This window comes from Pleuronectes platessa, chromosome 15 (genome assembly GCF_947347685.1).
Source record: "Pleuronectes platessa chromosome 15, fPlePla1.1, whole genome shotgun sequence".
In the NCBI taxonomy this organism is placed as follows: domain Eukaryota; kingdom Metazoa; phylum Chordata; class Actinopteri; order Pleuronectiformes; family Pleuronectidae; genus Pleuronectes; species Pleuronectes platessa.
In genome coordinates this window covers 9,148,756-9,163,910 of record NC_070640.1, presented here as the reverse complement: position 1 = coordinate 9,163,910, position 15,155 = coordinate 9,148,756, and the positions used below count along the sequence as shown (strand labels likewise).

General features: G+C 42.3%; 1 protein-coding gene across 4 annotated transcripts in view; it reads right to left on the bottom strand.

Moving 5' to 3' along the window:
- The window catches only part of LOC128457183 (transcription factor COE1-A), an 81,758-nt gene that overhangs the window by 21,876 nt on the left and 44,727 nt on the right, over nucleotides 1-15,155 (bottom strand). For 2 of the 4 annotated variants that reach the window (XM_053441755.1, XM_053441756.1), the window contains exons 7-10: nucleotides 5,395-5,476; nucleotides 4,227-4,368; nucleotides 2,672-2,805; nucleotides 991-1,117 (exon numbers count right to left, since the gene is read on the bottom strand). In XM_053441755.1, the coding sequence (XP_053297730.1) occupies nucleotides 991-1,117; nucleotides 2,672-2,805; nucleotides 4,227-4,368; nucleotides 5,395-5,476 (485 nt within the window). The remainder of the gene's footprint in view (nucleotides 1-990; nucleotides 1,118-2,671; nucleotides 2,806-4,226; nucleotides 4,369-5,394; nucleotides 5,477-15,155) is intronic. The other 2 variants (XM_053441757.1, XM_053441758.1) reach the window with 2 other exon arrangements.

Sequence of the window (15,155 nt, the reverse complement as noted above, 5' to 3'; positions counted from 1 at the left end):
CTTCCTTTCCTTTATTCTGAATGACTGTAGCTGAAACACAAAACTCGACATTTCCTCTGCGTTCTCAACAGGAAATATTAAAACTTTCCTGAACCTGACACTGACTGTAAAACTGACAATTTATTCAGGCCAAGTTTTTTTTCTTTTTTTCATCATCATTGATCAGGCTTAAATCCTCATCTTTATCTTTGGTTAATTACCAAGGTCATTAAATGTCTCGTACCTCTAATAATTCATCGAGCAGCTGTTTTATTTGTCTGTCTCTCTCTCTCTGTGAATGCCGTCATCGTTACGGTGTGATGGAGCCATGTTGAGCAGATCAATACCAGACATCGCATCACCTCAATCCATTTCCACATGTAGTGTATATGCGAATAAAATGAGCAAACACACACTTACACAAACGCGCGTTTTTGTCCATTCTCTCCTCTGAGACACGCTCGAGATCTTGAATTTTAGCAACAAAACACTTGGTCACAGTCAAGAATCCGGTCAGAAATCAGACACACTTTTCCAACGTTGGGTATTTGTGTGTTTTGTGTGTGTGTGTTCAATGTGTGTGTTAGTAAACTGGGTGTTCTGGATGATTTCACTAATGACTTCAGTATGGAGCGCTATAAAGAGCAGACTGTTTAATTGTAGCTGGTTTTAACGAGCCTCTGATTATGGCAACATTCTAACGAGTGTGGGTTGTTAATGGTGACTAATCTGCAGTCATTAGTTCAACACTGTCTGGCCTGAGAGTGAACTGCAACTCATGGATGCTACACACACACACACACACACAGGAGAAGGCTATTACATATGCAAACAAACATTTCACAAACAGTGAAAAATGAAACCTGCTCTTGAGAAACAAGAAGAAAAATCCATCCATATATTTATGTGGAGAGAGTGTATATGTGTGTGCTTCTACCATTTGAGTGTGCGTTTGAGAGTGTGTGTATGTGTGTTTGTCAGAGTGTGTGTGCGTGTGTACAGTGGACATACCTGTATAAATGAACCTTCCTGGTGTGCCCTTGCAGAACTGTTTAGATTTGTAAGACAGAGTGACCTCGACGACCCCGGGAATGTGTCTGGGAGGCGTCTGCACCCGGATGGCATGCGGCGTGATCAACTGCAGGAAGAACGTGGCGACCAAGAGTCAGTGTCACAAACACACACCAGAAATACAACTACATCTTAAGTCCTGATGGGATTTTGTGAATTATGTCGTATTAAAACCCCTCTGCATAGAAACAACCAGGAACCATTTAAAACTTTGAATCTGACCTTGGATCAAGTTTTGATCAATGCAATATGTGATAATCTTTAAGGATGCTTTTGCGTAATTTGCTTCCTGGAGCTCCACTCTTAAGTTTATTTAAGGTTGTGGGTTGAGACTATTGCATTTCCACTTGTTAATGTGGTGAAAGGCATCGCTTGCTGAGCTGTATTTACGTTTGGATTTGGTGCATGTTTGCATTTAATTTGATTTACAGATCCTGCATGTGAATTTAATGTCTGCAGCAAACAAACAGTTTTATGTTGTTTTAGCTAGAATTGACTTACTTCTATATCTATTGTAGAATTAGAATACATTTGAAATTGTGTACATGTTTATCAATTTAAATCTTTTCAATAGTAAAAATACGTCTTATGTCTTATGTGAAATGGAACAAATGTTTGCAATGCCACAAAAAATGAAAATAAGCTTCAATTAATTTCTGAATACAGATGGAAATTTATATTTATGTTGGGCCACTCGGGGCAAACCATTTAGCATCATATTTGTAGGGATGTTTCTCAAAAGTACTTTTTAGTATTTGGCTAAATATGTGTAGGAAGGAGGAAGAAATAGAGATTAAAAACAAAAATTGGCACCCATAACCAATCACTTTCCACTAAGATTTTTCAAAACTGTTTCTCGCCTCGGAATCAACAATGAGGTTTGAGTGCAAATGAAACATTTGGTTGGCCATTAGGAGCCAGTCTGAGGAACGCCAAGAGAGCTGAGTCAGTTGAACTGAACTGAACTGAGACTCTGTACACATGTTAGTGTGTGTAAGTGTGGCTCTCAACACTGTAAACAAACCCCTCAGCTCTTAACACACACACACACACACACACACACACACAAACTCATCCACGTATGCCAGCATGTACACACACTTAGTGTTGTTGTTGGAAAGGAGCCATGGTCGCTCGGCGCACACGGTGAGTGGAGTCAGAAGACAAATAAACATTCTGCAGAGGAGTGGCGTGGGGGAAAGTATGATAGTGAGCCCTGTATGCGTGTGTGTGTGTGTGTAAGTGTGTGTAAGTGTGTGTTTTTGCGAGCATTAAGCCGATGGCTATCAAAATCTGCTGATTGGATCAGTATTCCAGAGAGAAAGAGACAGAGGGAGTGTGGGTAAGAGAGGGGCTGCAGTTGCTTGTTGGTGGGGACTCATTAGAGCCACACACACAGACACACACACACACAAACACAAACACACACGCACACACACACACACACACACACACACACACACACACACACACACACACAGGATCACACACAGTTAAGAGCCTGACCATGAGGAAAAGTATGTTTTCATATTGAATTACTTCCAACGGTCGGAGGGCAAAAGCACACAGTGGAGGGGCTGAAACAACACGGAGACTGGATGCTGATTGCTGGCAAACTCACCTCGCTCCAAACCAGCATGGTACCGAAAATGACTTGGAGACCATCGAAGAAGTTGTCTCCAATGATGATGACTGTAGCGCCCCCCGTGGTCCAACCCTCACTGGGACTGATAGCTTTAATGCAAGGAGCTGCTCCTAGGGCGAAGTGGAGGATTAGAGAGGAGAGAGGGGGAAAGTAAAAAGAAATCGAATTAACATACTATTTGAGATGAATTTGAACTCAACAGTTGTTGAGTAAAACCCTCAAAATCAACATTCACTCGACACACACGTTGTGGGAAAACGCTTGTTTCCATTAAACGCCAAAAAGTCTCTAAACATGGAGGGAAATCTGACCTGAAGTCTGCAACATCTCCAGCTTATATTTGATCATGCTACGCCCACGATGATTAACACACCACTGCTAAACACTGCTATTTAAAGATTTATTTTTCAACTTATACTTAAGTAGAAAAGTTTCCTCATGTTAATATTAGCATAAAGATAACATGAATGAAGCAAGTAACTTGGGAGGTTTTATTTTTAATTTCAAAATTTTTAATCCATTTTTTAAGATATTTTTTGAAGATAAAAAGCCGTTTTCAGACACGAGAAGTTTGCTTTACACTGATAAAGAACGCAGCAGGAGGTTGTTGACTGTTGACTTTTGCTTTCTCACATTCAGGATCATCTCAGTGTGAAAGCAGCTTAAGTTAGAAAAAAAGGACTTCTTCCAAACCCGCTTACTGTGGGAAGACCAGGAAAATAAATGTTCATGCTCTGTCATAGCGTGTATAACACATTTTAAAATGCGATATGATATTCAAGCATCATCTTGACAGCATATCTTTGCGTCCTTTTGGGTTTATGTATTGTCTGTTTATCCCACATGCCGCCTCTGTGAGACAGACTGATGCCAGATTACCGCAGATCCTTTTTAAATAATAACTTGACATGGATAAAAACACACAAACAGAAGGTTGGGTGTGTGTCATGGTATTTCTAACAGACTGGGTACACTCGGCTTTATGTCACTTCAATATTGTCTGAATAAGCTCATATTATTCAATTCAATATCACAACAACAAAAGCTTGTCTGTCAAAAACCAACACTGCGTGTGTTTTTGTGTGTCTGTGTGTGTGTGTGTGTGTGTGTGTGTGTGTGTGTGTGTGTGTGTGTGTGTGTGTGTATGTGTGTGTTATATTAGAGTTGGCATCGGTTAAATGTCTGTGTTTATCAGTATTCAGCTGAAACACAACAACACCTCTTAGTCTGGGTTTATTTATGAAAAAGAAGCATAATTACATTAGAGCAGTGTGTGATTGTGTGTGTGTGTGTGTGTGTGTGTGTGTGTGTTTGTGTGTAGTAAGTTGGATTAGCCAGATGGAGGGGCAGGAATCACCTGATAGGATTAAACCCTCAACCATCTGGTGGCCATGCTGCTCACACTCACACATTATCATGGGGACACACACACACACACACACACACACACACACACACACACACACACACACACATGTCCACACACACACACACACACACACACACACAGACACAAACTCTCTTGTGTTACCGTGGTCTAGGTAAGACTGCGTTCCTTCCACGGGGTCGAGTCTGCGGGCCCGTCGGCCATGTTTGGAGTTGTTGTGCACAAACATGTTGTCGGACACGGACAGGACATGTCCCTCCACGCTCACCGTGGTCGATACCACCACCTGGAGAGAAGCAGGGGATGGGGAGTGGGCAAAAAGGGGAATTGGTAGTTGGGGGAAAAGGAAAATGAGGAGGTGGAAGTAGAAGAAGAAAGAGGTAAGAATGAAAAAGGGGGGAGGAGGAGAGCGAGAGAGAGCAGAAAGGGAAAAAAATGAAAAGCAAAAATGAGTAATTACAAAGTTGGGATCATTGTAAGGAGGAGTTAAAAGCATGAAACTGTGAAAAGCTCTTTAAGTGTAACCGGTTATCACAGCTATTACCATCAGCCTCAACACACACAGTGTGTGCGTGTGCGTGTGTGTGTGAGTGTGTGGCTGTAGGTGTGTGTGTGTGCGTGTGGGTGGGTGTGTGGTGTCTATCCTCCTCTGTTCAATAGTTCCTGATGGGTCCGGCCCTTAATTATCTCCCAGGGAAACAGAGCTGTCTTCTTTGGTTCCACTACAATAGAGCTGCACAATTAGAGGCGCAGATACTGTCACACACTCGCTACTGTACGACTCTGTCTCGCTGTCCTGTCTCACACACACACACACACACACTCACACTCACACACACACACACACACACACACCAGCAGAAATACATACTCTCACACACGCGTGCCCTGGTAATAAATCCATGAGTATCTCTTGGGCGTCCACCATCTCCACTCCAGCTAAAGTGGTGTCTTCCTGATTGTATTCTGGCTGTGAAGACGAGGAAATAATAGAGACTGCACCACACTAAATCTTAATCACAACCCCACGTCCTTTCTTTCTTTCTTACTTACTTCTCCAACTCCCTGCTTTTGTGTGTATATTTATGTTCTGACTAGTCAGGGTCGGGACCTCATGTTTCCTGTGAAGGCGCTGATAGCTTATTTACTTACACAGGAACACACACACACATATATACACACACACATTCCATTGTTTGTGTTACTCCAACCATAAAGCTATGTGTGTTATTGTGACTTACGGGGAAGTGTAAGAGGGATAAGCTTGACAAACGAAACAGAAGAACAGAATCACAAGGATTGTGGTTTCTACCTGGAACCTCCTCATGTCCCGTGGGTTCCCTGCGTTCTTTAAACAGTTCTGGTTGCACTTCAGGAAAAACTTGAGGAAGAATCTATGGAAACAGAGAGGGAAGGTAAAATTTGAGATTAACATTTTAACATCAGACCACCTCACTACATTCCTTCAGGAAATGTGATTTCAAGCCCAGTCTCCAACATTCTGCACACAGATCCCCAAATACAGACACAGCAATGAATATTTCATACTTTTGGAATTTTAAAATGAATTTCCTCGTGGATAGGTGACACTTTTTTTTGTGACTGCTTTAAGAAGCCAAATGACCACAGATGAAGGTGAATAAAACAGGACAGTCTAACAAAACCAGTGAATATGTGGTAATATTCAGACCTGAACACCAGAATATTCACGGACCCAGATTTCTGGAGTTTGTGTTTCACATGTGAAGAACGCAGCAGGAAATTGTCTGAGTCACGTGTTCACAACAACAGAAAATGTCCAGAACATTCCGACGAGGGTTGGACTCTGGGCAGAGCAGCAGGATTCAGGACATGACGTTTAATTTACGCTTTGGAAATCACGTGTTTTTGTTTACAGCACATCGGCAGCGGCATCGTCCCTTATCATCAAAAGCTCACGGATCTCATAGCCTCTCTACGTTTCCATCTTTGTCTGCATCTTTTAAGTATATGTCATGTTTTTTTAATCCCGAGATATTTGCATTTATTTTTTAAACTTATTTTAGGTTTTGTGTCAGTTACGTATTAGTAACATAATCAAAGTGCCCGCTTGCTCGTTTTGAAATCTTTCCGGAAATTTTCCTGCTGCATTCTCACATCGGCTCACTGAGGCATTAGAGTTTGGGTCTGGCAGTAAAGTTCCAGAATAAAGTCCAGAGCAACTGACTCTGACTGTGTCCTCTCAGAGCCCCTTTCGGGAAAATGTGCAGAGTTCAGTGCGTGTCTGAAAGCCGCCTTTATAATTGTGAGGCAATTTAAGTTTTAGGAAAATCTAAGGTTTCACCCTCGGTTATACCCTTTTGTAAATCCCAACTTCAACTATGCTGCCTTTGTCTTTCCTGTTCAACGTGAACTTTTTCCATGATATGATTGAGAAACAGTTTGAAAAACAACTTTCAGGATGTGGTGCTGGTGTTTTCTTTCTGCTAAACCCTGATGTCATTTCATTCAATAAGGGGAACTATGTTGACACTGGTTGTTTTAAACGGGACCATATGTCAGGAATCTTTACTACAGAAGGAATCAAACACACAGATGGCCATCGCCAGCAAACAAACACATCCAGGTTGTGTTTTGGTGCGAGCCAGCTGGCCGGCCTGGCAGGACCAACATGGCAAAACCACACAAAAAAAACAAAACAGACTCACACATGTTCATATGTTTGTGACATCTGTGTGTTAACATTCAATAAAAGTCATAATGTAATTCAAGCCCACTGCAAGATAATACAGTCTCTGCAATGCACACAAAGTTTGACATGAAATGTCTTTCTTCTGCTTTTAAATAAACAACCTCATTTTCTCTATAGAGTTGTATGTAGTTTTTTTTCAATTCAGTATGTCTGTCAGCAGAATTACTCAAAAGCTATCGGTCTCATACCATGACAATTTTGTGGCGGGATGAGGCACGATGCAAGGAAGATTGAATTTTTCCAATTTCTTTTAAATGGCGAAATAGGGCGTTAGCATTATGGCAGAGGTATTCACTCTCCAGTTACCTCTTCCACTTTATATTGTCTTTAATTAGAGTGCTATCTTCATCTTAATTTAACAAAATTGGGTACTTAAATTATCTGAGCTTTTCACAAGTCTGCATCACCTCTGTTCTCTTGTGGCTGAGCCTGGTGCTCCTCTGTTCATAAGATGACAGCTCTTGAACTGGACCACCAGAACAAATCAGAGGTGTGCGCTTACAGAATATATATATATATATATGTGTGTGTATGTGCGAGCATGCACTTTGCATGTGAGTGTGTGTGTAAGTGTGTGATGGTGCAGCACAGCCCAGTGGCAGGTCTGAGTGTAAAACTCTGCGTTAACGAGCTCAGGCTTCGTTAGAACACCAGCACTGGGATTCTGCATGCCTAATTATCTTGACCCCTCACCCCTGGGTGACAGCCTATCACAGCAGAGGACAGCAACGATGACCCCTGCTGACCTCCCACTGTCTAGTCCTTCTCACAACACTAGCATAGCGTTAACACAACCACCTCAGCTGACCCTCCCCTGTATATCTCTGTGTAGAGGAGGTGGCTGGGAGGATCACACACTCCCCTGCTCATCTGCCTGAAATATGAAGAAACTAAAGCAGTGTTGGGAAAATAAATTCACATCCTCTTAGTATCTCAAATAAAAGTCATACGTTTAAATCAAATTATTAACTTGTTATTTTAAGGATTTAAATGTAAACTTTAGCTAATGAAGAGGGACAATATGAAAATACAAGCATGAAGGTAAAATTACTTGTTATTAAGGGCGGGGAACCTCCAGGCCACAAAATAATTCATATCTACTCAACAATTCTAGCTTTAACAGAAAATAACTTAACATATACAAAAGGGTGGTCCCTTTTGGCAGTATGCCTGTTCAGGTCATATTCAGGGTGGAGGAAACGCACATGGTATCATTACTTAAGCATCATTGTGACCGTCAAAAAAGAAAAATAGACAAATAGACAAGAGAAATGCAAAAACAATTGTTTTTTTTCTGCAAGTAAAAGAGAAGTCAGTGAACCTTGTTTACTTTTTATACTCAGGCCTTCAAGAAACAACAGAACTAACATAAAACAAACTAGCCAAGATTGTGTGTAGGATCACTGCTGAGTTTGATATGAGGGAGGGATTCTTGTCTTTGCAAATCATGCACGACTAAAGGTGAGGATTTGTTTAAGCAAATAGCTGCAAGAAGCATCATGAGCATCATCATCATCACTATCATCGGACATCAGACACCTTGCCAAGGAGAGGTCAGTGTTATATATGATATGTATTAATAATTTAGTGTGGCCTCCAAAGAATTCTAGAAAATCTGAAATGACCCTTGACAGAAAAATCTTCCCTACTCCTGATTTATATGACAGATACCGAAATTAAAAAGTATATATTTACAGATGCCCTGAGATAAAGTATTAGAATCTGTACAAGGAGAGAAATATTTGAAATAGTATATCCCTACAATCAACACACACACCGAAATCACTGAAATCAGCATTGTTCACATCAGCTAGTGAGCTTCTTCTGCTCAGCCTTTACTGGTGCACTTTTACCAACACTTTATCCCTTTGTATCTTTTACTTGTTTGAATAACAGAAACCTGTAAACACTGTTTCCACCTCCTGTATCCGTGAACAAGAAAGTCTCATCTTTACTGCTGCATCACTGAGAAGATTTAAACATTAAATCATCACCTAAATCATCTGATGCATCCACTCATTTCTCCCTCTCAGTGTATTCACACACCGAATCATTTCAGCCAATCATTGGCTTGTTTCGCTGTTGAGCTGATGATCTCGCTCATTATTTCACATATTTCCGTGTCTACTGCCCGACTCCTACGTTTCCTCTCCCTGCATGCCAGCGGAACATATTCTTCATTTCCATGCAGTGGGTGTGCGTTCCCTCTTCCCCCCCGTCACTTGACCCCATCTGGCCTAATCAACTCTACTACAAAAAGCCTTGCAGCTAAATGCACACGAGGCACCTGGTGTGAATTGATTGGCCGGTCCAGTCGCTGGTCATTAAGAGGCCTCCAATTAAACCGGCCAATTATAAGAGGCTGAATGACTCTGGGGGAGGGGAGCGCTCTCCCCTCTCCCCCTCCGTCTCCCTCCCTCTCTCCGAGGCGCGATCATGTTCAAGTGATATCAGTGCTGTTGACCTTTGCTATATTGCAAGTACTGCACTCAGAGAGCTGACCCAACACCAGCCCTGCATGCTGCAAACACACACACACACACACACGTCCACACACACACACACACACACACACACCACAGCGTTCGGGTGAGTTGTTGCTGACAGGTGGGAAAATATGCAGGGAGTCAGTTAGTGACAGACAAACGGAACAACTGATCTGTGCTTCTCTGTCTCCTCTCCGTCTCCCTGCTTTCTTTAGATGTCTTATTGCAGCCGCCTGCCAAGTTACTTGGCAGAGCTTTCTGACAGAATCGCAGAAAGTTAAAAATCATATGAAAAAAATTAAGATGGCAGGCGACAAACGAGGAGGAAAGAGGCTTTTAGATAACTGCCTCTTATTATTGTTTCTTCTACCTTTTTTGCACGAGTTTCATTTTTCAAAGATTGCTTTTTTCTATATGTTGCCTCACAGATACAGACCGGAGACATGAGAGAAAAAGGAAATGCAACAGTTCTGTTTGAGTTGAACCAGCAACACTTACTTATGGTAACTTAGATAAGGAAGGCAAAGGCCCGGTTTAAAAAGTTCAGATTAACACAACATGTGTATTTAGAGTTGACCACCATCTTTCTACACCACAAACATGACATCACAGCATCCTTCCTAACCAGCATCTAGCTTCAGGTAGTAAATGTGACGCTTCTTTCATTCATTCTTTCATTCTAACCCTAACCCAAAATAAGTTGTCATTGAGCATAATCCAGCAAGCGATGACAGCACCTACGAAATGTGAGCAGTGTTTGCTGTTGCAGTAAAGTTGTATAGAAACATGATTTGTTGGCGTTGCCACACTATGCTGTGTGTTGTGTAGCCTCTAAACCAGAGTAATGCAGCAAACCACCCCTGCATGCTGTTTTTTTTCTTAGCCTGTTAGCCATGGCGTAGTAGTGAACAGCACAGTGACATCCATTATTCAGAGGCTGAGATGGCAATTATGGCTCAGAGCACAACTGACATTAATATTTAATATATTGGGCTTACACAGACCTGGAGAGAGAGACAGGAAGTGACAGAGCGATGTGATGGAGGGGGCGTTGGGATGCGGAGAGAGAGAGAGAGTCACACTGCGGGGATGGGGAGGGGGACAGAGCGAGAGTATACGAAGAAGAAACAAATGGTGGAGAGGGAATGAAGAAAAGAGGATTGTGGGAGTTTTGTCTCGAGCGCTCTCCTGTCATTTAAACAGTCACAATGCCAACAGGGCAAGGGTGACATCCGGGGGAATTCCAGCTTTGTGTGTGAGTGTGTGAATTAGCGTGGATGTCTAAGACTGAGTGCCTGTGTCCGTTTTATTCCCTAAAGACTCGCTGTTTTACAGAGCCAAGAAAAACAATGCTGCCTTGGAAGCAAAAAAAAAAAAAAGGAAAAATAACCCAACAAAAATCTCTCCAAAGCAAAGTTGTTGCTGACAGGTGGAGGAATCGCAGCGAGTCAGTTAGTGCAGACAGACGGAACCACAGATCAGTGCCTCTGTCTCCGTGCTTTCTTTAGATGTCTTACTTCACCTGCCTGCCAAGTGTGTTGGCAAAGCTTTCTGACACAATGACGGTTTTTCACGATTTTCCTCCGCGTGCGTGCAAGTGAAACGACTTGCTTAACGCCCATGTGCCTGTCTTCACGGCCCGTAACCGATCTGTTAGCGGTGGCCTGCTTCACAGAACCATTCAGCACTGTTTGCAAACATTATGCTTAAATATAATGACTGTAAATACCCTGGAATATCACTATCTGTTAACAATACTGCAATAATCACAGCAGTAGTGACCAGCTTCACGCTTTTCCCTCTCGTCTGTCATTTCAAATAGCTAATCCAGTTGATATGTGCCGAGTGACTTTCCCTCTCAGTCTGTTGATCCGTCAGACATCAACTTCCTGTTTCCTGTTTACACTGAGTTCTTGTTATTGTTCAGTGTTATGACATCAGATAGCGTTGCCGGGCCCCACGTCTGCGATTGAAGCAGTCAAACAGTAGGAAAAACAAGGATGTGGAATACTATTCGGCTCTTATCACAATAGTAATAATGTGATAATCTATTGCTTCCTGCCGGGGAGGGGGGGGGAAATGCTTGTTTTTACTCTGCCCTGTAGTGTCTTGTTCAAAATCACTACAGCAAAGATAACGCTAGCGAGATTGCAAGTTCATTGGGATCATTAGATACAGACCAGGAGTCTTCTGAGGAATAAACTGATAAACTGAGGAATCTTCTAGTTTGTATCCGGACAAGATTTAAAAACCAGAGAGATTTAAAAAACAGGAGGAAGCAGTGAGATGAGGAGGAATCTGAGGAGGAGGATGAATTCATTTTACTTGGAAAGACGAATGGAAATCCACTTTAGTCTGGGTTAAAAAATGTGTGACTTTTATCAAGTCTTACATAACCTGGAAACTATTCTGATACTGCCAAAAAAAAAAAAAAAATATTAAGCTCTAATCTGTATGATGGCTCCAGACTGAAGGGAAACATAACTTGGTTGTGTTTGACAGTAAAGAAATGTGAAGGAATTGTCAAATGTCAAATATTTGGAGATTAAGCTTGTAAAATGATTTATTAGTGACACCAATTATTATCTGTCAGTTAACTAATGATTCAGCTTTAAAAGAGCCACCATATGACCCAAGGACAACAAAACCTTAAAATCAAGATCTGTAACATTGCTGTTTTCTGACATGAACTCCATGGTGGGGAAGTTTGTCTTTCACATATGAACAACACAAAAGGAGATTGTCCACGTTCACAACAGGAAAATCTCTGTAACGTCCAGGGGATGGGGTGGCATGTGGGTAGAGCGCGCAGGAGGCGGGACAGGAAGTGTAAATTCCTGAGTTGTTGTTTACAGCACATCAACTGGCGTAGGCTCTCATGACCAAAAGCTCTCGAATGTCATTCTCTTCTTCATCGTGTACGGCAACTCTTTTACCTGAGATATTTACATTGTTGTTTCAATTTTGTGTATTTATTTGAAACGTCATCGACACACATCCACTTGTTGTGAATTTTCTGGACAGTTTCCTGTTGTATTATCCCATGGCACAATCGAATGCTTTCCAGGCATTTACTCGGAGGGGGCGGCAGGAAAAGTTCCAGAAAATGTCCTGACCGACTAACTCAGATATTTGCGTTACCACAGACGGCCATTATTGAATTCAGTGCATGTCTGAGATCAGCAAATTATATATAAATGAAAGAGGGTGTGAGAGTAAAACAATGGACCTGGGAAGATATCCACGTTTATACATAAGGTAACAGGATCATGAGAACTGTGGAAGACGAGTGGGGAGAATAAGAATCCGAGACACGGAGGAGAAGGCGCGAGTAACGAAGGGAGAGAGAGAGAGAGAGTGGTCGGGAGCTAAATGAAGTGCGAGCGAAAGAAAAAAGCCAGTCGAGGAGGAAGGGAAGAGATGGAGGGAGGGAGGGAGGAAATTCGTGGGAATGGGAAAAAGAGTTATGCGAGGGAACAAGACTAAAGAGAACTGAGCAGAGCCGAGTTATTTTACATAATGGTGGTTGATATGCATAGAGGTAATTGATAGTTGAGCCGCAGCCCAAAACACACCCAGCTAGCTGTCAATCACAGCTCATGTCCCTGGAGATATGCTAATGATGATGATGATGGGGGGGCTTAGCTTCATATTGCTATCATTACTATTAATGCTGTCATTGTTGTCATCGCTGGATATTTAAATGACAGAGCAGGCCAGGGTGGTGAGAGCCAGGATGTATGAAGTCTGTGTCTGCCAGGGCTAAGATGAAGTGAGTATTAATAACTTGTACAGCAGAGGTATGGACCATTACAAGTGTCATTACATCATTGCTACATGTAACTGTGACACGGATGTCATCAGTTTGTGACATGGCAGCACAATGTTGCTGAGAGTGACACATAATCATTAACCGTTGGCCATGAGCAGCAGCTGTTTCACCGAGAGATCTGGATCTGGGATTTAAACGCCAACACGCTGATGTAGTGAAAACTATTTTCTAGAGCAGAATCCATGCAATAGTGGGTTAGTGTCCTTAGCCAGAGACTTTATGTGCATTGCATATGTTTCACATATTGGTGAGTAAACATTGGACCTGCAACACAAACAAGCAACTTATGCAACCTGGAAAATCTGCAAACATCCCAAGCCACTAGATTGGCACTCAGCGGAGCGCTTAACACCGCCAAGCTCCAACAATCCTGCATAGGATTGTCTAGTTCTTACAGTAGAAATATAAAAGAAAATATTCCTTTCATTAATTCCCAAGAAACTGACTGATCTGAATCCACACCCAAATTCTCCATATATTCATTTGGCTTTATTTCTAAAGCAGTAGAGTATATGTAAAACCCAAGGATGCAGGATATGTTCCTGCTTTGGCAGTTTCTCAGCTACTCATCGGTGGTAGGTGTAGGTTTGTGGTTATAATTGTTACCATACAACAGCAGGGAAAATCTGTTCCCCCATTGAAAAAGTTTGAAATCAAATAGATTCATATTTGGATTTGGATCAGCTCCAAATTGTACATCGACAAAAAGCAATTAAATATGTCAGATTTGTTTAACACACACTTGAAAAATTGCTATTTTTACATCCATAAGGAGCCAAGCGCTAGATCAACAAACTTTGGGGATAAATCTACTAGTTTAAGCGGTGGAAGGTGGATCATCTCTGAAAATGGAAAACTTTGGACTTGATCAGCATAACAGAGACTCATCAAAATTAACGTCTAGAAAAAGTTTACCCACAAATATGGGCTTGAGTGTTGTGTACTAACTTCGCAGCAGCAGTTTGCATACGACAGCTCAACTACCAACATGACGTATCATCTGAAAGACGTTTATTAATAGAGGAACTTTACTGTTCCCAAACTGGGAGCATCCTGAAATGTTCACAATGAGATTGGAATTGGAACCAGCCACCTCTTCAACACTGGGATACTCCCAACACTTGAGAGGTCCCAACACCCGCACTGGGCCTCACTAACAACTTATCCTGGACTCTTTGACACTGTGAGGCCCCTGTTCAGTTAGAGGACGTGATAAGATTCAACACAATGTGAGGTCTCAGTCACAGGAGGCAGAGAAACAGTGAGGAGGTGAGGGCCAAGATGAGGGGCTAGACAGACTTCAAGGGAGGGGTGGGGAGATTGCTGTGGTGTATATTTTAAAGGTTGAAGGCAAACTGTTGAATTATAGATGAGAGATTGATTTGGGAGGCTGGGAGGAGGAGGGAAAAAGGGGAGAAGAGGTGGAAGGAGGGACAGAGAGAGCAGGGAGAGAGGCAAGGCGGGGGAGTAAGTGAATGCGGGGGGCAGCTAAACGATTGCTAGCGCTGAGCCGTACACACACACACACACAAACACACATACACACAGACACACACATCAAATTGATCTGAAGCTCAGCCTTTCTATTCCTCTTACCTCTCAAAAACTTAAAGAGCCTCTGTTTTCCTTTTCCTATCGCAGAGATACAAAGCCCATATATCAGCATTAAAATTGTCATAACGCCACTAAACCTCTAATGGTTTGACCACTGGACACCGCTGTTCACATCCTGTCTCCTCTACCAGTGGTTAGTGATGGTTTCTTTTAACCTTGACCACAATCGTCTCCTAACATTAGCTGAGAAGCTGCACTTGCCTAAACCCAACCCTTCAGCTTAGAACTGGCAGATGGCTACACACTAACTGTGGTATGTACAAATGTGTTTGTATCTACCTCTGCATTGGCTGCGGCTCATGATGTAGAGCGGGTCGTCCCCTAACCAGAATGTTGGCGGTTTGATCCCCAGATCCTCTGCAACCAAAGTGACCTTGGGCAAGATACTGAACCCTATTGCCCCGTTGCCA